The following is a 24,501-nucleotide window of genomic DNA, read 5'->3' as shown; positions in this document are numbered from 1 at the left end:
TTACAAGCGTCATTGCAGAAATACAACGCCCAAAGTCACTTAGGCCTAGTATAACAAAACATGGCAACACTGCTTGGCTCCGTGAGCATTGAGCAAGCATGATTTGGCTGGGTGGAACGTTAAGGCGATCACAACGCTGCATGAGAGCAGCAGGACATGATGTTCAAAGCCAAGGGCCAACAAATGACACAACAAGATAACGTTTAATCCCAGGCTTTCTCTGACAATTGTCTTGCGGTGCCGTGCCAAAAACTAGACTTTATGCAGTGGATTTTTCCCAGAACGAACTCGTTACATGGGGAAAGTTGAACATGTGGAAGTGATACGCTGTCTTAGTTATGACAGGTCCTTGTCAAAATAAAATAAATTCATAGAAGTAAATCTGAGTGACAGTTTTTATGCCGTACCTCTAGAGGATTGGTTCTCAAAGTTCTTCATATCAAGGACCCCCAATTTGACACTTATTAGCCAGCGGACCCCCAATTGAAAATACATACGCCAGGGACCCCCATAAGACGGCTCTGGCAGTGAAGCTCAACCATTTTAATTTCAAGGACCCCCAGTTTGACGTGCATTAAGCTACGGACCCCCATTTATGGCATTACTATCTCTTTTAATCTCTTTATATCTCTTTATATTAATTTAACTCTGAGAGTGTACAAAATGGAACCAAATGGGTCCATTTGGTTCCATTTGTACACTCTCGGAGTTACATACCCAATAAGGGTCCATTTGCTTCCTAACTATCATTTAGTTGGGGACCCCCTGGAACTCTCTCAAGGACCCCTGGGGGTCCCCGGACCCCACTTTGAGAACCAAAGTTAACGTTTTTTGTTGTTGTTAATGAGGGTGTTATTTTGATGGTGATGGTGGTGTTATTTTATCCACAGAAGGGGAGTTAAGTGAGTAGGTGCTTACTTCTCTGTGGTCAGGGTTTCTTTTACAAGCCGCCTCACACATTTTTTACAGCATTGCAAACAGACAGTAAACACCAGGCAGGCCGTGGTGTTCATGTGCTAAAGCTAAAGCACACTTTAACACATGATTAGGACACAGCTAATTAGAGCTGTGGTTGTCAAAAGTTGGGTCCGGGAGACCCCCCAGGGGGTCCTTGAGGGGGTCCCCAGCGGTTTAAACACTCTAAAATCTGCAAGCACACAACACGTCGCATTGTGAGCTTGTAGATTAGCTTTGTAATAAAAACAAATATATGTGTATATCGTTGTTGTCTGGTGGAAACCTATCTTGTATGTCCAAAACCTTCCTTTTTTTGGTATTATTTTAAAAAGGATTTAAAATAGTGAAAATAGCAGATCTACAAGCACACAACGCCTCAGACGCTGTGTGAAGGTGTTGTGTGCTTGCAGATCTACTATACTTTTGTGCAACACTTTTGTATGATGAAGTAGGGCTTTAACTTACGAAAAAAAAAACATACAACTTGGAGATACAAGGTTCTGACGAAATAGAACATTTTTGGAAAAGTTTGGAATAATTATCTTATGGGGGTCCCTGGCACAAAATCTTTTCAGATGGGTGTCTGCGGATGAACAAATATCAATTTGGGGGTCCTTGACATGAAAAGGTTTGAGAACCAGTGAATTAGGTTTGCGGACGGTAAAACTGTGAGGATAATTGTAAAAAAAAAAAGAAAAGAAAAAGGTAGCAGCCAGGGGCAGAGCTAAAGAAAACACCAGGTACAAACCAAGGGACCATTAACGTCTGTAGACCACAGGGCCGCTGACAAATGACTGAGGCGAGGGTATCTCATTTCTGCGGCTCTCTCTGTGCTGGAAATGTAAATAGCAGACTTTTGGAAGTAAAAAAAGAAAGACCCCCTTCTGTCCACACACACTACCCCCTAATGTCCGCCATCCATCCATCCATCCCACTATTCTTCTCCTCCCTCTCTGCCCATTGCAGTGGCTGGTCCCATGAATCAGGGGTCGGGGTACTAATGGAGGACCTTTGTGGCCTTGTGCGCCCCTGGAAACATTCCCCCTCTCTCCCCGCTCTCGTATAAATCAAGCGGGCTTCGTTGAGAGTGCATAGCATCTTCTGTGATGTCCCTGCCCCATGTCTCATTTCAAAGTCCTCCGTGTAGGCTCACACGGTTCCACGTTTACTCACTGGACACCAGGGACGAGGAAGGGAGGGATTGGGGGGGGGGGGGGGGGGCAGAGAGAGAGAGAGAGAGAGAGAGAGAGAGAGAGAGAGAGAGAGAGAGAGAGAGAGATAGAAGAAGTACTTTTTCTTTTTACTTAAAGGGATATTCCACTTTCAAAAAAAGAACCGTTTGGTTATTTTATCATCTACTCAGGCTTTTGTGAACACCATGGACAGTTTTTAATTTGCTTGATTCAATATTTAGATATTTGATATTCATTTTATTGTATACATTGTTTTCCATTTTCCCAAAAAGATATTAAAAATAAATGAAAAAAGTTATCGAAAAAACACGGCCAGCTCACGTATTAGGAGGGTAGTATGAGTCACCAGAAAAAAAGATGTGTGTCTTTGATGAATTTATCATGGTTAAAGTGGAATTTGAAGTTGCAATGGGCTTGTATAGGAATGGTCCCTGGATGGGGAGTGTTTGATCAAATGAATATCAAATATCTAAATATTGAATCAAGCAAATTAAAATCTGTCCAGGGTGTTCACAAAAGCCTGAGTAGAAGATAAAATGACTAAAAAATGTTTTGAAAGTGGAATATCCCTTTAAGTAAAAGTATCAATACCACAATGACAATCAAGTAACTAAAATATGTGTGTGTGTGTGTGTGTGTGTGTGTGTGTGCGTGCGTGCGTGCGTGCGTGCGTGCGTGCGTGCGTGCGTGCGTGCGTGCGCGTGCGTGTGTGTGTGTGTGAGAAAGAGAGAGCGAGTAAGGATATGTAAGTGAGATGAGGAGAATGAAAATGGACAGCGAGGGAAACCAGGGAAGGATAACACATGTGCCATAGGCCAAAGAAGGGCCCCTCAAAAAACGTTGTTCTAATAACCATGCTGAGTTAAGACCTCTCACGTAAAAGCATTTACACAAAAATCACAACATTCTGGGAAAACAATGTTCCTCAAAGTCATTAGAGCATCACTCTGAAACAGCACTGTGTGCGAGTACTGTACATGTGTGTGTATGCGCATAATGTGTGTGTAGTAAGGATGCTGCTCTCAAGCGCATGTACATAGGCATCTATGGAATTGCAATCAAAACATAATTTCCCAGACTACATGGTAAATTGAAGCATGTATACTACAGACGCATATGTGATTGTTGAGATAATGACATTCTGTGGTATCATTTTGTCTGCACATTCATAACAAAGCCAGATGAATAACATATGGGATTTAACAAAAGGAATGCTTTCCTGACTACAGGTTTTGCTATATGATGTCAGCCACACCAGCATCATTCAAGCGATGGGGAGCACACCTAATCAAAACCACAGCATAGGGGTTGGCCAATTAACTGGAAATATATCCAAACTGGCATTTAGAACCAATGCCCCACAATCTCAAACACTCGAGAACAAAGTTCTTTGGGGTTCATTTCTCTCTTTCTTATAAACACAAAGAAGTTCTCATAAGACTTAACCCTGTATTATACTCGCAAAATAGTGAATAGTGAAAAAGGCTGATCTACAAGCTCACATTTGTAGCTTGTAGATAAGCTCACATTTGTAGCTTGTAGATATGCTATTATCACTATTACAAAAAGACATTCATTAATCGTAATTAAGATACAGATTTTGAGTCATATTGCCCAGCCCTACTTCGGGATGATAGCAACAATATTCCATTTTATAGGAGGAAAATTACAAAGCAGAAATTCTATTAATGCGACATCGCAGCATTTGAACTGATAGCTCAGTGACAAAAGCAGTAGTCCTTGAATATAACCTTGAGGAATGCCCAAATTAATTGCTTGCTATCACGTAACAACAATCTACTGAGTATTAAGACACACGGACTAACCACGCACATCTGAGCGCCATAATGAGACACACTCTTCCGTTATCACTAGATCAAATTCGGTGTTAATTCCTTCCTAAATCATTCCTAATCTCTAAACCTGAGATAGCTGTCACACAAAACAGGACTGTGTGGGCCTTTTCCTCAACCAGCCGCGACATGCAAAAGGGAAGTTATCTGACTCTGACAAAATTTGCCAAACATCTCCTGTTTCACACTCACCTTTAATTTACTTTCCTCTCAGATGCAAGATTGTGACAGCGTGGTTGGCTTAATCTTTTGCCTATCTCCTTGAAATGCAAAAGATGGAACTGCATTTGCATGCAAAGCAGAAAGCAAAGGTATCACTTCTGACTTTATTTACTAAGATTTGAAGGGATCGTATATTGACACCTTCAGTGGTGTGAGGCACACGGTGGCGCACACACACATGCACAAAGTGGGGGGGGGAAGAAAATAGCTAAGACGCCTGTGTTTACTTAAACCGCGGGAGTGTGTGACACCCTGGTCGTAATCGGTGTTAACCCCCGAAGAGGCCGCTGTCGCGGGTGTTTCACGATGTCTGGCCCTCTGAGGCCTGAGAACACATTAACTACATGAACCCTAGAGCAGCGCTTCCCAAACAGTGGGTCGGGAGCCATTTCTATCCCTTTAGTTTTGGTTTCCTTCATTTGAAGATTGCCGATCTACAAGCTAACAACGCGTCGCGACACACTGTGAGCTTGTAGATCTGCTATATGCACTGGTTTGGGTTCCGGGGATACGTCACAGCCTAGGATACGTCACAGGAACCACTGCAGCCTATAGCGTCCCTGAAGCTCACAACGCATTGTGTTGTAATGTGTCGTGAGCTTGTAGATCGGATTTTGACGGCGAAGAGTTTTGGTGTAAAGGAAAAAAAAAAGGAGAGGGCCAAGTACAGACGCCCGGGGGGGGGGGTCAACGAAGTGGGTTTAAGTGGTTAACGTCCAGATGAGAGGGGAGAAAAGTGGGGGGGTCCAGACAGACAGAAAAACATTCCCCAGTCGCTACGCTCATCTCCATAACTCTTTGCTCTGCTACACAGCAGCACTGTTCCTGACATGGGACATTAACGACCCCCCACCCTCCCCGAGGGTCTTTACATGGCGCTATATACAGTATAAGACTACAGGCTTGGGGAAGTTACACCCGTTTGGGATTTGATTCACGACGGCAGGGTACACAAGGGAGACGTTTTTTTTTTCTTTCATTTTTTTAAATATTTTCTGTGCGGCATTTTTATGTTTTATTCTGACAGACACAGTGAAGAGAGAGAGAGACAGGAAATGCAGACGGAGAGCAGGGGAAAAGACACAAAAGGTCTGACCAGCCATGAGTAGAAGCAGGGACACACTGCACAAGTACAGTGACCATGACGTCCCGGTTTAGCCCGCACTGTGCCGGTTTCAAGCTGGGTGTCCGGACTCTCGAGTCCCGACTCCCGACAGATATCTCAAAGAAAAACTCAAATGATCCGGTTTTCAACACACTACCAAATGTACCCATTTTTTTGGTAAAATAATAATTAAACAATATTTGAGTGCTCTTCCACCTTTCTGTTCTGGTGAGTGTGGAGTCACTAGGTGTGCTCAGTCAGTGATCAAATAATTGTCCCCCACCCTGATGAAAACTTTCCCAAAAATGCCAAATGTCCCACAATGTCAAAGAAATTGTCAAAAGTATCATGGCAGATCTACATGCTGTTTTCACTATTTCTTTTAATGGGATTTACAGTAGGTGATTAAGGATCCGATTTAGGGTTTTTGAAACCATGGTCACTCTACACAGTGTAGAAGGCATACTGCGCCCAATGCCGCCCATGTGCTATGCACCCTGACCATGCAGCAAAAAGAGAGAAGTTCTATGGTTGGCGACACACGATCAGGCTGGCCTCTTTCTCATCTTACGAGAAGACCCCTCCTGGGGGTAGTAGTTGAGGAGAAAAACATAATAATAAGCCTGCAACGCAAATGTTGTTTCGCAAGGTCACAATACAAAGCAGAGAGAGAGAGAGAGAGAGAGAGAGAGAGAGAGAGAGAAGCCTCATCTTGTATAGTTATAGTCCTGTCAGGGAGAAGTGAATGATAGCATGTAATTTGGGCAAGACATCCTCTAATCATATTGTGTACGAGGGAAATCAAAAACAACTTTTACAAATGAATAAATCTAAGCATCAGGAAGATCCAGTTTCATTAGAGCTGGAACGCAACAAGAGAGGATCATTATCACAAACAATACTGTTCATTGTGTAGTGTCTTTTTGTGATGTGTGTGTGTGTGTGTGTGTGTGTGTGTGTGTGTGTGTGTGCGCGCGCGCGTCCGCGTGCTCTCGGGAGTGAGCGTGCACTGCACATGTACGCGCATCGGAGAGGGGAGAGTGTACGTCTCTGCAATTACTGTCAGAGTGTGATTTGCAGTTGGAGCACTCCATGATGATTAATACTTAGAAGCTCTTAACCGCAAGACGTGTGTCACATATCAAGTTAAAGGGCCATTTCAACTCCTTGAGCGTTCCCCCTCTAAGAGTTGGATTGCAGCGCTTGCACAAAAGACATTTAATGCATTGTTTCCCTCCCCCAAGGCTGGACGAGACTGACAACGTCGACGTGGGTTTGTGGTTCCGTGCTTTATCGGTGCGGTGTCTACGAGTTCTCGGGGAGCCGTGGAACGGGAGACCGGGTCGTTTCACGCACCTCTCCTTCAACAGCATCCAGTGTTGATTTTGACAGGAGATTTAGGTTTAGTCTTTTGAATTCAATTTCATTCAGTTTTAGTCATATTTTAGTCATCTGAAATGATTTAGTTTTATTCGAGTTAAATCTACAGTTGATTTTGGCGGGTCTTGATGGTGATTTTACACTTGTTTGCATGCTGAAAATAGCTCACAACGCGTCGCATTTCAGAGGGCAACACCCGAGCACAACCAAAACATAAAATTACTTGTATTTTAGTTCTACTGGATCCCTTCTCCACTAGTCCCTCCCTTTTAGTTTTTATTTGTTGACGAAATTGACAATAAAGTCGTAGTTTTAGTCATCATAGCTTAGTTTTTGTTAACTTTTTATTTCGTTTTCGTCATGCAGTGAAAAAAGATAGTCGACGAACATTTTTGTCATAGTTTTAGTCGACGAAATCAACACTTTTAGTGTCCTGAACCAACTATTACAGATGTTTTGACCGATAATTGTAAAATAAAAGTGCTGATTCAATTCTAATCTATTTGAAAACACAGAAAGCCCTACTCAAAAATGTGTTGTGAGCTTGTGCTGTAGATCTGCCATTTGTGGAGAAAATAATAACTCGAAGGGTGCAATTCTGGGAAATTGCAAGTGTGGTTTCACTGACGCGAGTCACGAGGAATCCACTTGGGAAATGAATTCCATCTTACCATTTATATCATATATTGTGATTTTATGTGAAGCAGGACAACAGTGACAACAGTGTGTGAAGCATGACCAAAAGCTTCACTTTCACGTTTGTGCAAAGGTAAAAAAAAAACAACTTTGCTGGTCAAAAATTCTCGGACCGAGAACATATTGTGTTGCCTATAGCAACCACACTAATAAACGTTTGAAAGATTCCTCATATAATGTCATGATTAAAAGAGACACTTTGTGTCGTCAAAATAAAAGAAAATCACCCTCTTCCACAAGGTGGAATATCCATTGCGGCGTTCTCTCTTCTTACCTCCCAAAACATTATCATGTTTTTGTTTCCCCTCGCACTCAAACTCCAAGCAGTGGGATGCAGATTAGGGCAACGAGACAGGATGCGAAGGCGTGTAGTTACTATGTGAAATGTGTGAGCTTTTTTTTTTTTTTTTACAACATCAAAAGGTGACATTCAAATGTCTGCAAAGTGAAAATCATAATTAGGTCTTGATTATTCTGAAAGATGTCATCTCCATGGGTGACACATCTCACACGTAAGGCGTCATTAGGGGATGATGATAAAGCAGAGGGAAAGAAAAATAAAATGCCATCTCTTATCTCGGGACCTTTTCAGCGAGGCAGACTATCACTCAGTATCAAATGACATTAAGCTAATGAGCCACAGACATTACAAAGGTCCAGGTAGCGAATTGGCCCGCCTGGCGAGCTAACACCTCCCGTGGGGGTGATGAGTGAAGGTGTGATTGGTTGGAGTTCTTTATCAGTGCCAAACTCGGCCGTCAGGCTAACATGTGTGAAATCGCACACGGCGCCTAGCAACACCGAGGGCTGTGGCCACTGCCAAAACATCTCACTCCGCTTAGCAAGAAGGTGTTAATGAATGTAACACCGTAGCTTGCATTAAAACAATTACAGCGGGGTTGGGCAGTTGCGTTGAGAGAAAACAACATGAAACACTGTTTGTACACACATCTTTTGTCCTTAATCATAATATCTGGTCCCCCCCTTACAAGCAATGCTGCATTAGCATCTACAACAACAAACAACAGTTGGCACTTGTTAACTCTCAAATACCTGGAACGCGCCCGAGTCGCGTTAGATTTTAACCACTTTAACCACTATTGTATGCTTTAACCTTAGAAAAATAGCAGATATACAAGCTCACAGCGCGGCACCGAGTGCCGCGCTGCGAGCTTGCAGATCTGCTATTTTTGAAAAATCGTGAAAATGTGTGCAAGTCTATGAATATCTTTGACCCGATCTTTGACCCGACTTCTAAATCCTTCCTCTAAATCAGTGGTTCTCAAACTTTTTCATGTCAAGGACCCCCAAAATTACAGGTATTTGGCCACGGACCCCCATCTCAAAATATGTTGTTCCAGGGACCCCCCAGAAGCAAATATTTGACTTACAAATGTTCGCTTTTAAATAGATATATTCAAAGACTTGCAAAGAAAAATCATGATTTTTCAAAAATAGCAGATCTACAAGCTCGCAGCGCGGCACTCGGTGCCGCGCTGTGAGCTTGTATATCTGCTATTTTTCACTGGTTAAAGCAGTCAATAATTCTTAGGCCTAAATGGGTTAAGGAAATGCAGAATTTATCTGAAAGATTTTCACTTAATTAAAACTAAAAGTCCACAAAGCAGACCCTAGAGATTGTACTGCTCACACCTTACACCCAAATAGAGTATTTGGCAGAGGGTAGCGCTAGCTAGAGGCAAGATCATGGGGTTTGATTGAATTGATTGATTGAATATTTTATTAGACAAAGATGTAGTACAGCGCAAGTACATTCAAAACACACTGCCTAAAAGGAACACTGGGGTCACTAAAATCAGCAAGGGTCATCCTGCAATGAGATATAGTGTGTGCAAAGATGATTTGCCCTGAGGGTGGCGCTAGAGGAAAGGTCACAGGATTACCAAAATCAGTAGGGGTTATACAGCATACATCCATTGTGATCCAGCCTGTAGTTGTTTGAAAGCAAAGTGTTCTTTGGAAGGACATTTCAGCATTGTCTTTCTTAGAGCCCTGCCGCTAGCAGTGCTAAAATATGATGGATGAAATAAAACAAAAGAACGAAATGCTAAACTTAACAACTAGGTTAAAATGTTGCCGCCGGTGTGGTGTTCCGGGAGAGAGTTTTTTGCAGGTCTTTCAGTCTGAGTGTATCAAAAAAGCAACTGGGTTAAGGCAGTGGAAGCTTGTGATTGGTTGAACGGAGGTGACGAAACCCTAACCTCAGTAAAACTAACACTGGTGAATGGTAACCTGGTGAAATGCTAACCTGTCGACGCGGGTGAATCCTAACCTGGTGAATGTTAAACTGGTCGGACCAACGGTGCTTAACCCAGTTGCTTTTTTGATACACTCGGACTGAAAGACCTGCAAAAAACTCTCTCCCGTGGTGGTCTGGGCACCCTAAGCTGCAATGCCAGCCTGACAGCGTGTCGCATGTCGTAATCCCGTTCCCGACGACCTTTGCTGTCTTTGCTATGTCAATCCCCATCTCTCTCCCCATTTCCTGTCAGTCTACCATCCTATTAAAGGCATTAAAGCCTGTGGGGCACGGTGGCGCAGTGGTTAGCGCTTCGCCTCACAGCTAGAAGGTCCTGGGTTCGATTCCCGCCGGGGGACGCTGTGGGTGCTGGGGGCGTGTTTCTCCCTCCGCGTCATCAGTGCCCACACCCTAGGTGGGGTCGGCGATAGGGCCTTTCTGTGTGGAGTTTGCATGTTCTCCCCGTGTTTCCTAGGGTTGATACCCTCACAAAAACATGCAGTAATCCTGGTCTCAATAATGCCTCCCCCTAGCCAGCCGGGGCGCCTGATGGAGGGGAAAGGAACTGGTTGGAATAACGTGTTCCTTCCACGCGCTACGTCCATCCCGGGGAAATCCCCCCTGTCAGGTGAAAAGAAACAACTTGGACTACTCATGCATTGAAGGAAGCATGAGGTCAGTCCGTTGTCTCCCCAGGCGTGGTAGAGGGGGAGCAGAGCCCAGGATAACATAGGCAATTGGCACTGGGTGAAAAATGGGTTGCAAAAATCATGGGATAAAAATTACAAAAAAAAAAAAAAAAGGCATTAAAGCCCATTCTTTTTTAGTTTGGCGACACTGTGTGGTGACTGGTTGTCAAATCAAGTGCACAGTTCCATTCCGACAAATGGCTAACATGCTATTAGCAGTAGCATGCTTTTGAGCTCATCTTCATTGTTGTGACCATTATTTTATGTTTATAATAAAACTCAATGTGGTTTAGATAGATAGGACAACTCCTCAAGATGAAATTCTAATCGTATTGGCTTGTTGAGATGTGTCACTGCAGTTAGCCTATCCGTTAGCCTAGCCATTCGCTGATTTAAAGCATCACTGGGAACCCGGCCTACGCAACACAACAATGTATCTGCTGGTGGGGCGCAGTGAAAAACACAGCAGCAGCCGCAGAGTAAACATACAGTGACGTGCGCTTCCTTGTTTATTTGAGGTCGGGACAAACTGCACTAAATCCTAATTCCCGGATCGACTTGTTGAAATGTGACTGAGTCACACGCATAATTCGGGCCAATTGTGACATCCCCTTGGAACGGTGAGCCGCCTGCCTGAATCCAGCAGGATGGGAGGTCTGTATTAATGGTAATTCACACTGCTCGTGAAACATGACACGGATCCAAGCACTCTTTCACGCCGCATTGAGGCAAGACTCTCACATAATCACGGGGCATTACACAACAGGCTCAGCTCCGACATCAGGCTGGTGGTCACACCAAGGGACTTGACTGAGTTTTCACAATTTTCCCTGGCTTCAGATGACTTGTAGTGAGAAACCCATCGCCTCACGAGATTAAATTCCCTCTGTAAAGATGTTGGAAGAGGAGATAAGTGATCGTATGGTAGTATCCTGCTGCTTTTTTTTATTTATTTTTGCATTATAAAAGCTAATTAAAAGCCCATTGTGCATTTGTGTGCACACACACACGCACGTACACTTTCCTGATGCGGTCCTCCTTTTGCCTGATTTATACTGTGTGTGTGTGTGTGTGTGTGTGTGTGTGTGTGTGTGTGTAATGGGCAAGTTCATGTTTATTCTGTCTCCACCGTGCCTTGCTTCCTTTTGCCTGAAAACACCAAAATGTGGTCCAGGGACCCTCAGAGGTCCTTGAGGAGTTCCAGGGAATCCCAAGCTAAATAATTGATGGTTAGGAACCAAACGGACCCTTATAATAGGTCTGTAACTCAGACCGTGGATGTGGTCTAATCAATGCATACCAAACAGGGAGGGATATTTGCAATTAAAAAGGCGGAGGACCAGTGCAATAATGAGGGATAGGGCAGCTACTGCAGGGCATGCCTACAGATCCATTCATCTTGTCTATTGTCAATCTCCCTCACATACGCACTCAATTATTTTCCTCACCGCGCCTCGTCCCTCTCTCTCTCTCTCTCCCTGTCGTTTGCCTTTCCTCTCCCTCGCTCTCCCTCCTCCATCATTCTTTCAGTGCTCTTCCACTCTCGCGTCACCTCCTAATCTGCTCCTCTGAAAGGTGTTTCCTGAGGAGGACAGGCCAGAATGACGGATCACCCCCGCGGACACTCCGGGAGGAGGAGTCAGGCTGTCGGTAAAGCGGTGGGAGTATTTTGTCCCAAAAAGTGACTGCAAAACCCTGAAGGATTGCCATTTGTTTCAAAAAGCTTGAGGACCCCTTAGTTGAGAGAGAGATGAAGAATTTGTGTTTTCAGATATTTAACCACTTGAACCGTCAATACTTAAAAAACGTTCTATCACTCAAAGATTTGGTGGACCCCCTGTAGTAACTCTGAACACCGCCTAGAGGTCCCAGACCCCCTGTTGAAGACCCCTGCTTTACAGGATAATATACGCATGTAGGCTACTGTGATCATTAAGATAAAAACATGAAAAACAGTGTACGAGTTTTGTCATTGTATTATGGAACAAAACATTTTTTCATGATCCTGTATACCATTACCAAGCTATTCTCACCTCCATGTACAGTATATATATACTGTAACTATTTCGTGCTTGAATGGTGTTTAGCCCCCTGGGAGCGTGCACATAATCCGGCGCCTATGCTGTGTTTACACAATGCTGTACCGCCCTCCAATTGTATATACTTTCCACAATGGAAACAAGACCCCAGAGTTGGGCTGCAACTAACAATTATTTTCGTAGCAATTATTCTAATTGATTACTTAAGAATCAAGAAGCAAATATTTTCAGAATAAATAAATATGTGTGTCAAAGAATCGATTAACCACCTAAGCAGCATTACTTTTGTCACACAACTGTGTCACGTAAACAAATAGAAGATCTGCAAGCTGCCCATATAGATCGGCTATTTTACATATTTTTACGATATTGTTTATAGCTTTTCACCTAGAATGATATTCCCAAAGTAAGGATGGATTATTAATCGATTGTATTATTAAATTACCAAAAAGAAAAGACTAAATCGATTAGTACAATTCACTGTTGCACCCCTAGGTCTCGTTCATTGTTTTCCCCGTCTCTCTAAAGGCCCATTCCCACTGGGCCAGATAACAGATGAAAAACTCTCCAAAATTTCTCCAGATATTCTTCCATTCAAAGTGGATGGTAGATACAGATAAAAAGAATATCTGCCACAGATAAAAGAAATATCTGTGGCATATTTTTTTTTTTTATCTGTATCTACCATCCACTTTGAATGGAAAAATATCTGGAGAAAGTTATTATCTGGCCCAATGGGAATGGGCCTTAATAATGGCAAAAAGCCTTCTTTTTTGTCAAAGCCATTTGAAAAATGGCAGCCACATTAACGCAATGCCATTCTGCTCCAAATGTTCATTCAAGTGCCTTAACACAACTCATGCCTCTTAATCTGAAGGTTGCTTGTTGCCTTGGTGCCGCGCCGTTTCCTCCGTCGGCCGCCGCTATTATTTTGAAGGGCTGGAAGGGGGTTGTTTTTGTTTTTTTGGATTATCACTTGACGGCAACGATTACGTCATCTAGTCACATGACAGTGTGAGCCGAGAAGAGAAACATGGCTGCGTCCTGCCGTGTGTATTGTTTACATCAGATCTGGTGCAAAATGGCTCAAAATGGCTCTTTTGGATTAAATGAAGTTTCTTTATGGGCCTCTCCATTGACTTAACATGGAGGAGCTTCACTTCGCGTGCACGCCCAACGTGCGTTTTAAACAAATCGCGGACATTACCGATGCGGCCGCGACCGGCGCGACATTATGTAAGTATTAATACATTTACTGTAAATACAGTAAGATTGACGGTGAGCGCTGTCAACGGCGTCATGTAGTCACCGATTTGAATGACGGTGAGGATCGTCTACAGCAGCAGAACAGTTAAAAAACAAAGACACCACTTCAGGTAAACTGAATCAAAACACCCGGGAGTGAGACAAGTGCTGAGACAAGGCTTTTTCATACCATGTATTTTTAGAGGGCGTGCAAGGCCCCCTAATCTGGTTAATGGCAAACTAACATCTACTCCCATTTGTTCCTTCAAAAGATTATTCCTGAGGGTGATTTATACATAGTTGAGCGCCAGTGTCGCGCACCGTAAATAGCCTGTCTACAAGGTCGCAGATCTGCTATTTTCAGTTCGTGAAACCAAGCAAATCAAGCCTGTTAGGCTCGAAATTCTCACATTTAAGCTGTAGGTCAACACTGGCATAAAGTCCCGAAAGGCCTAAGCACCACTGTTGCCATGTTCGCTTATTGCTGAACAACAGTGAACAACAGCTCCGCGGTCGCTCCGGTTGCTTAGACCGATTAGGTCTAAGGGTGGAGAAAGCGAAACCCTCGATACTAATCTTCGATGGCTTGTTTGTTGAAAACTTGTAAATCTTTTAGTGATAAATATGCCATGCCCATGAAGTTGCGAAATTTTCACCTCGGACAGCTTCCGTGGGGGTAGTTTCAGAAAATAATGATATGCACGCTCAACTCCGCCCCCTACCCCAATATTAGCCAATCAAATTAATTTATTGCAGTTACTGTACAGAAAGTACCACTTTGTTTCAGTACAGTAACTGCAATAAATGAATTTGATTGGGTAATCAAAGGTAGGTATACTTGACATCATCAAAGATATTATTAGATAATTAGATAGCCTGATTTAGCCGTTTTGGGGCGCGTCATTCCAACTTTAATACACCTGGCTGCTCTTTTCCCCTCGCAAAATCTGGAAACACTGACCAGCAGCGGTCTGTGCCTGGGCCATGACAAGGCACATTAGGGACAGATTCCCATGTTTTCTCTGCATACATACAGTGATTTAGTACGTGTCCAGGTGCTGCGTTTGGTTACATAACACTCTGACACGTAAAGACAGGCAGACAGACAAGACAGGACCGAAGAGAAGACGCTGTCCGACAGCTGCCTGCCCGGTGGGGTAACGCTGCAACGGGACCCCCCTGAGAGTAGCCCTGTCTGGGGGGAGGGTGGGTGGGCAGGGGGGCGTCTGTCCTCCAGCCGCCATGAGGAACTTCAAAAGCCCACCCTTTTAGATCTCCCCCCCGTTCCTTCTCCTCCTGCTCCGTGGGGCGTCTCAGAAGATCATCCCAGAAGTCACCAGACCATGATGAATCAGTCCCGTCTATCCTACCTCTGCTAACACCACCCCCACCTTCACGCACCACACACACTCAACAGGTGTCTCGCTCTCAAATCGGCCCTTTCTCGCCCTCCCTCTCAATTTTTGCCAATGCAAAGGGGCTTTATGGGCATGAGGAAACGTACGTTTGCATTGCTGAAGCAAGTGTCAAATAAAACAAACAGTAAAATGAATGTACATGTATGTACAGTTAAGGATATATGTATAAACAAAGCTTTGTAACATTTCAAACATTGCAGTCAAGTAGGTATTGCTATTGCTATTTGTGTGTGACATGACACTTATGAGCGTTGAATGTTTTTTTGGACACTTTATGTATATAACATTCCTTTTATTATGCCTTGCTTTTTTGACTGTACACAACCGTACTCTTTTTCTTGTTCTTACTTCTTTGTAACTTGTAACCTTAAACTGCTGTGCTGCCTCTGGGCAACTGATTTTACCCCTTAGTATAATAAAGGTATCCATCTAGGTACAAAACTAAAAATAGTACGCTTTTTTTGTTGTTGCTCTGCACATATATATAAATATGTGTGTGTAGGTATGTGTGTGTGTAAAAATGTATTAGCAGCAATTTCTCAATAAAACTGTAAACAGTATGTTTATGTACTGAGCGTGGTGCAGATAGTGCAGGAATTCTCTCTCCCTCTCTCTCGTTTACCGCCACCAATCTTCAGTGCATTTCTCCTGTCGAGGCAGTCCTCTGAAATGTCGACGCATCAAATGCCAAACCAAACAGCCTAAGGCCTGATTATTCTTGTCGCGTCCGCATATCCGCCAGTGTCCGCTGGTAATTACATTACAGTTTAGTGGCTGCAGACACGCAGGCGTTCAGGAGCAAGAGCAACACGGGGCTGCACTAAATACAAGGCATTATAATAATAATGATCTAATGCAGTGGCTCTCAAAGTGGGGTCCGGGGACCCCGTAGGGTTCCAGGGGGTCCCCAGACAAAATTAGGTGATATAGCATCTAAATCATTTAACCACTTTATTCATTTATATGTTGGAAATTCAAAAATAGCAGATCTACAAGCTCACAGCGCGGTCACTTCATGCCACGCTGCGAGCTTGTAAATGTGCTATTTTTGAAAATGTCTGAACAATATTGAAAATATTTGAAAAATAACCTTTGGGGGGTCCGTGGCAAAATACATATGAATTTGGGGGTCCTTCACTTCATGAGTTTTGAGAACCACTGATCTAATGACCTTACGATCTAAAACCGGAAAAGCATCTGTGTCATTTTTATTTAATTTAAGATTTAGGAGGAGTTTATAAAATTGGCCTCAATGGGTTAAGGACTCAAAGCTAGGCCATGAGATAGTGCCGTTACACTATGGCACTAGTCACTTTATGTATACGACTGTGAATATACCCACAAATTCCTTACATATCGATTATGCCGCTGCTATTTGGTATTTTACATTTTTTCTTTTATCTAGTGTTATTATTATGTATTTAAGTGAAATTCAAGGGTATCTTGTAAAGTAAAATACATTTCTCGCATTCTTTTACACCTGTAAACCTGCGACGTGACAAGTGTTGACAAAGTGGAAAAGGATCACGGACCGGAGGAGGAATGTGTGCAATGTGTAAATGGGTCCCTGGCTGTCACCCCTCCTCCGCTGCCATCACCACCCCAAACAGCCCCGTTCCTTCTTTCCCTCATCTGAACTCTGCTGGCAGCAGACAGGCACGCACCCCAGAGCAAGGTCCCACGCCAAATTAATTGCAGAGGCTGTCTTTTCTTCAGTGTTTCACCAATCCAACAATGCTGCAAAGCCATAACAAATCTCTCATTACCACGATATTGTGTATGTGAACACATCTAAGAACACATCTTAATCTGATACACTGCTTTCAAGACATCATGTCTCATCAGTTAATTTGCTGCAGGAGACTCTCTGCAAGACATGTCCTCTGGGACTGCAGTGGCTCAGCTGAGGACATCACTGCACGCAAAGTAACGACGCACGCACGCACGCACACACGCACGCACGCACACACACACACACACAGTCCTGTGGCAGACAACAGTCGCCCTGTCATCTTCGATTGCAGGCCATGCATGTTGGTGCCAGCGACACCTCGTGGGGGCTTCGACCCCCGACGCGCCACCATTGCCGCCACTAAAGAGCTGCCAAGGTACTTACTTCAGCTCTGCAGAACAAACACAGAAATCACACCAATCTAAAAAAAAGTACCACAAGGGACTTCACATGAAAAAAAAGGATGGGGGGAAAAAAGGGCTAAATATATCCTTGTGTCGAGGCCTTTATTGTGGCCTTCTGACAGAGAAACATCGATAAAAGCGGTGTGGCCACAAACCAGAGCGATTCCCCAAGGCAACAAGGCCGGAAGTCCACATCCGCGGTCAACTCACAGCGACTCACGGATGAAGACCAGTGCTAGGAAAGTAACTAAATACATTTACTCAAGTACTGTACAAGGGGTTTCCACCTGACATCTTATGAAGCAGTCAGTGTGGGAGGTGCCTAGCACAATGGCTTCCATCCAGCCACAAATCTGTTTCGAAGATGTGTTTAATTACTAAACAAATTGTGTTTAAAAACAAAAGTAGAAGTAGGGGGAAAGAAAAGGATTTTTTTATAGCAAAGAATCACGAAGTTTGTAGAGATCACTAAGTCTCTCTCACTAACAGGCAAAGAAGTGACAAGTTCAAACACAAAACAAGTAAATAAAGATAAAATATGAACCATTACGTGACAAAACAATAATAGGCTTGGGTTGAAAAGTACGAATCTGTTAACCACTTAAACCCTCAAGACGAAGTGAACGGGACCTGAGTTGGCACTGTATTGGGATCGCTCTTTCCCACATCTATTCTACACCAAATCTCTCTGTGTGGAAGTATGACAGGACTAGGTTGACAGTCTCACATGTGCTGGGCAGATGGCACAGACTGGATGGCACATACAGTCACAGAGAGCACCCCACTGTACATCTCTCTCTATGCACACACGCACACGCACACGCACACACACACACACACACACACACACACACACACACACACACACACACACACACACACACACACACGGGTATTCCCTCCAGGAATTTCTATACAAGGGCAATGAACAGGGCAGGTAAGAAGAATACTGACATGTGTGTGTGTGTGCGTGCGTGCGTGTGTGCGTGCGTGCGTGTGTGTGAGTGTGCGTGTGTTAGTTGATAAAGAGCAGAGCACTATTAAGGCTGTGCTGACAGCAGCTCTGCACCCAGTGTTTAAAGTCTGACAACTAAAGCATAGCATTAGCTTCTCATTGTCACACCAGCACCAGCTATGCAGCGTCTTTGTTAGCTGCTCAATTTCAATTTGCAATTCAAATTCGCTTGAATTCACGTTCTGATTTTTATTTTGGCATTGTTTAACTTTGAACTGCCCAGGACAATAATGTTGTATCTGCATAAAATCAAAACATTATCCGCATATTTCTTCAAACATGTCGGTGATGCCAGTTAAACCACTGGAACGGCATTGTACCGTATAATCACTCCGGCAGTTCTCAAATAGTTTCATGTCAAGGACTCCCAAATTGATATGTATTTGGCTGCGGACCCCCCATAATATTTTGTGCGAGGGACCATTTGTCAAATCTAAAAAAGGGTTGCATTGTGAGCTTGTAGAGCTGCTATAAAAAAAAAAAAAGAAGCCAACAATAATATATTAATAATTTGGTGCCACTTCTTGGCCATAAGTGTTCAAACACTTCTTAATTTTGCTAGGGACCCTCTGGAAGCCCCTCAAGAACCCCTCGTTCCCACTTTGAGAAGCGTCCATCAGATCTATGTACTCCTCCCCATAGCTTTCTAGCCACAGCTTCATGCCACATGTTGTGTGGAGAGGAGGACCTCCACCTGCCTCTCCAACTGACTGATCTGATATCAAACCTCCATTTGACTATACACAATGCTGAAGGAAATCCCCACACAATGAAATGACTACAGTAATAGTGAGCGTGTGTGTGTGTGTGTGTGTGTGTGTGTGTGTGTGTGTGTGTGTGTGTGTGTGTGTGAGAGAGAGAGAGAGAGAGAGAGAGGGAGAGAGAGAGAGGGAGAGAGCAGATCCAGGAAAGAGTTATCATTCCATACAGTCAGTGATCTCCCGTTCCCCACACACCACATTTACAACGTCTAATTACACAGATAAGGCGTGTGTGTGTGTGTGTGTGTATATATATACATACAGTATATACTGTATATGTGGGCGTGTGGAAGTCCACTGGAAATATTGAAATTAATTTGCAACACAAGAGATATTCTGTAGTGATTTGAAGGTTGAGGGGTATTCCACCGCTTGATGGAACGCCGTCGCTCCAATAGGCCTAGTAGGCCTAATATATGACATATACAGTACATGACTCCAAATTTGGGCAAGGTTTCAGCCTAATTCACCCTTTGTCAGCCTTCTGATTGGTCCCTGACTGACCAACCAGCAGGCTCTTTCTGCCTTGTCCCGCCCTGGTTCTGCCTTTTTTTTTATGTTGAATTTGCTAAAACATCATTTTTGGAGAAATAAAAACATTTAAAAAGTCACAATACTGCACCTGAGAAGCTCCTTTTTTACTGAAACCAAGTTTAAAATGAGAATTGAATACACAGAATAACAATAAGAAGCAACTGAATTTCAATGGTAGTGGATGGAGAGAAAGGACTTTTGTCCCACCAAGACACAGCAACCAATGGAGGGGCGGGACAACGGGCGGGACTTGACAAAGGGTGAATTGCCCAACTGACTTCCACTATAACATGTCAGTTAAGTATTTCAATAAATATGAAACATAATCGTTTCTGTCGGGAAGAAACCTGGTATCTCCATATTTCAATGTTTATGTTTTTGTGGACTGGCACAACCAGGGAGCCTAGAAAGAGACGCTGCTTAGCGTTGCGTCAGTAGGCGATTTCCCTCAACCTTTTGATCAGTGCTCCAAAGGACAGTCAATGAGATGCTTTTCCCATCTGGGTGGACGGATAGAACGGCTGACACAGTCACAGAATTCGTTACTCCGAAACGTACGCGTTCCGGTCGCTTTTTAGGGTTTCCAGTGGAAATAAGCTTAGTCTTTTCATGGATCTCCTTTTAGTAGACCTTGTACCAGTGAATTGTACCGTCATGAAACTGTACCTTTTCCTATGCAAACTTCTAATAGTCTTCAATCAATCAAAGAGAAGCTAGTGTGCATTCTGATTTATTTAAAAACATTCTTGTTTGTAAATGAAAGCCCTAATACTTCATCTGGGGTTATTTATGACCTAGTGAGGATTCTATATTGCGTACCCGTTGGAGCCTACTGTTGTACCTCTAAAAATGTCAATAAAGTGTTCAATCAATCAAACAAGTGAGGGTTGTTATTAGTGCGTCGACAAATCGTCACCCCCCTCTCTTGAAAGACGCCCTGCCCATGTTGTCGCTTCAACACTTATTACCGCCTGTCTGCGCACACACATCGCCACAGAAAGCCGTGACGCCCACTGTGTTGGGTGTGAGAGCGCTGGCGGCCCGCGAACGCTCCTTTGGTAGGCTGCTACTCACTGCGCCGAGCCTCTAACACAGTGCTTCTCAATCTGTGGGTCGGGACCCCCAGGGGGGTCCCCAAATTATTTTGGGGGGTCCCCAGATGATTAACTTAATGTGAAACATTGTTTTCTCACTCAACCGTAAACAAACCATCGTAAACTTCAATTGTATAGACTATAGAGGGTATCTGCACATTTCTAAAGTGACAATTTAAGGACTTTTTAATACCTCTAAATATTAGAGGCAGAAATTGTGAAAATAGCAGATCTACATGCTCACATCTTCCTTCCCCAGTTAAAATATGATTATTTTGGGAGTCGCGGCCTGGAAAGGTTGAGGACCACTGCTTTAACACAGTGCTTCTAAAACCTTTTCACGTCACGGACCCCCAAATGAATAGTGTATTTGGCCGCGGGCCCCCATCTGAAAAAGATAATTGTGCCAGGGACCCTAGACCCCTTGAACCCCCCCTCAAGGACCCCTGGAGGTCCCCGGACCGCACTTTGAGAAGCGCCGCTCCAACAGTCGCTCATGCCCCAGTGCTCTTGGGAACAACAGCTTACGAGGACACAGGCTACCTTGGCCTATACCGGCCTGGCTCCTAGTTAACCACGGCAGCACTAGATGTCCCGGACCGGGGGCCAGGCATTTTTAATTTTTTCTGACGCTTTGAAGGTCACTGGACAAAGGGGCGTCCTATGTTTAGATGATATAACGTAAGCAAGCACTTTTCTGCTTGGGCGACACAAGACAAAGAGCCACCTTCTGAATACATTGGAGCGAGTGAGAGAGCGAGGGAGTGTGTGTGTGTGTGTGTGTGTGTGTGTGTGTGTGTGTGTGTGTGTGTGTGTGTGTGTGTGTGTGTGTGTGAGAAAAAGAGAGAGAGAGAGAAACGCCACATAAAAAAAATAAAAATAAACACTGGGAGGTAGGGATGGGACGATACGCGATATTATCGATAATCGTATCGTGGAGATTTAATTTATCGTGATATCGTCCTCCGTCATGCACTGGGATCAATTCACCTTTTATTTGCCGAGCTGCATATCCGCTACCACTTAAACCCTCTATAATTGGTAAAAAGTACTTATAATACGTACTTATAATAGTCTTTTTTTCACTCTCTATCAAATGTCTTTGCCAAAAAATAGCCGATAGACAAGCTCACAACGCGTCACAACGTGGCGTGTTGTGAGCTTGTAGATCTGCAATTTTTGGCAAATCTTCCGCCCCAGGATAATGGATTTTGATTATCGTAATAACATCGTAAATCGCGATTTCTTTTGTCACAATAATCGTGATGTGAAACTTTCATATCGCCCCATCCCTACACTGGGAGGTCCCCCATCAGATTTGGGGATAGTAGCTTCACAGTAATTACTGTGAAGGAGTGAGACGCAGTGGAGGACAGAGAGAGAGAGAGAGAGAGAGAGGGTGGGGGGAGATGGAGATGTAATGGAGTCCTGTCAGGGAGAAGTGCATGAGGCTGATTGTTATCAGGAGCTCCCAGACACAGCTCAGGGTTTTGAAGTTTCCAGGGTGATTAATGATAAAGCCACGGATAGCCAAGTCCGCCGCGTTAATGAGAGGCCGAGACCCCCAGCCAACAAGGCCCTCCCTTACCCCCTCACCGCCTCACCGCCCACCCCACTCCCCCGTCGTACATAACATGGTCCGTATACAGTACACTACAGGTGGGCTGAACCAGCGCTTTTCAGAGGAAGCTGAACCTAAACACAGATGTGGTTTCTTCGGAGATCTGAACTGATCAGTCTAACAGCGGTGATGCAGGGGTGTGAGTGTGTGTGTGTGTGTGTGTGTGTGTGTGTGTGTGTGTGTGTGTGTGTGTGTGTGTGTGAAGGGGGGGGGGGACATATTTTTGTAGTCACGTTTGTATTAGGGATGGGATATCGTTCCACAAAATTATTGTGACCAAATAAATGGAAAATATATTTTGGCAAAGAGATTTGGTAGAGAGTGCAAAAAAGCTGTGTCAAGTACGTTATTTCCAGGTCTGTTTTACCAATTATAGAGGGTTTAAATGGTACCAGATATGCAGCTTGGCAATTAAAAGGTGAATTGATCCCAGTGCATGACGTAGGACGATATCACCATAAATTGTGTTTTTTTATCACGATAAACGATAATAGTCCCATTCATTCCTAATCTGAACTGATTACTCTAACAGCGGTGATAGAGGGGTGTGTGTGTGTGTGTGTGTGTGTGTGTGTGTGTGTGTGTGTGTGTGTGTGTTTGGGGGGGGCACCTGATTTTTGAAGTCACACATTTGTATTACACCTCCACATTTTTGGATGGCATTGAAAACAGCTAAAACCCAAACCTTACCTCCCAATGCCAAATCCCATTCCTGTACCTGAACTTGGATTCCATGTGAGGACCAGGAAAATGGTCCTCACAATGTCCATTTCTCAAATACTACAATAGTTATGGGGCCAGTTTGGTCCTCACAAGTATACACGCAACACACACATACTGTACATGCTTACCTGGTCGTGGCTGGCTTGGAGGGTACTCCCGGTGCCATGGAAAGTCATCTGCACGGGGGAGAGGGTCAGGTAGGTCACAAAGTCCTTGCCGCTCTGCCCGTCGGTGTACTGCACCTGGAGGGAGACATGGAGGAAAACAAAACACATGAGGAAAATGTATCCGTAAAAGAAAGAACAAAACCGATTAAGCTAAACCTCGGTATAGCCTGTTAACTGGGATTCATTCGCATGTAGGGATGGGACGATATGAAAATTTCATATCACGATTATTGTAACCAAAGAAATCGCGATTTACGATATTATCGCGATAATCAATATGTCTCCAACATCCGTTATCTTGGGGCGGAACATTTGCCAAAAAATAGCAGATCTACAAGCTCGCAAAGACATTTGATAGAGAGTGAGAAAAAGACTGTATCAAGTAAGTATATTATAAGTACCTTTTACCAATTATCGAGGGTTTTAAGTGGTACCGGATATGCAGCTCGACAAATAAAAGGTGAATTGATCCCAGTGCACGACGGAGGACGATATCATGATAAATTAAATCTCCACGATACGATTATCGTGAGTGTTTTTTATCACGATAAACAATAATATCGCTTATCGTCCCATCCCTATTCACATGAGGTCGTTTCTGCAAATGGCTGACTAGTAGAGAGAATAAAAATATTGCATGTATAATTGCCATCAAAGAGCATTTGTGACCAATTTCCCCACACTTCCAAGATGGCAAGTGTGTGTGTTTGTGTGTGTGTGGGGGGGTGACATCATGGGTGACCCCTCATCATCTAGAGGTTAACTCGGCAGGCATTCCTAAATGCTGTGCAATCAGGACTGTTATGACATGATAGTCCTCGGGGACAATCTGCTCCTCACATCCAAGGGCTTGGGTAATACTGCAGCATGCCTTTCTGCCCTACTTCTCACTGGCTCTTGCTGCGCGCGTGCGCGCGTTACGACCAAGAGTGTCATATCGCGCGCGTTATGTTCGTTGTCGTGTTCGCCTGGCCTACTTCTGGCCCGGCTGCAGCTGCAGGCACCTTAATAAATGGCACTTACTCGCAGAACAAAAGAGAAGACAAGTGATGCAGAGAGCCTCAAGTGCGATGAGAGTTGCACAATTGCCGTGCTTTAAGTGGAGTGAAAACCAACAAAGCATTGGCCATGAACATAAACCAGTTCATGAGATTATCTCACTTCCACACCACTCAACTATCTAATGCTGTTTTTCAACGTTCGGGTCGACGGGTCCGAGGACCAACTGGGGTAAAAATGGAACTCTTATGGGTCTGTACACTCAAGACTGTGTGCAAATGGAACCAAATGCACTTGTGTCTTACGGGCCCATTTGCACACACTCAGAGTTAAAGGACTCACTACACCGATTTCCAACCTATATTTAAATCATTGTATCTCAGTAATGCCACCA

General features: G+C 43.9%; 1 protein-coding gene across 3 annotated transcripts in view; it reads right to left on the bottom strand.

The window, feature by feature from the left end:
* stau2 (staufen double-stranded RNA binding protein 2) overlaps positions 1 to 24,501 on the bottom strand; it is a 176,060-nt gene that overhangs the window by 27,301 nt on the left and 124,258 nt on the right. For all 3 annotated transcript variants that reach the window (XM_080751538.1, XM_080751537.1, XM_080751539.1), the window contains exon 13: positions 23,070 to 23,183. In XM_080751538.1, the coding sequence (XP_080607664.1) occupies positions 23,070 to 23,183 (114 nt within the window). The remainder of the gene's footprint in view (positions 1 to 23,069; positions 23,184 to 24,501) is intronic.

The sequence above is a fragment of the Nannobrachium achirus genome, assembly GCF_963921795.1.
Source record: "Nannobrachium achirus genome assembly, chromosome: 21".
Taxonomy (NCBI): Eukaryota; Metazoa; Chordata; class Actinopteri; order Myctophiformes; family Myctophidae; genus Nannobrachium; species Nannobrachium achirus.
This window is presented reverse-complemented; position numbering and strand designations above follow the sequence as displayed.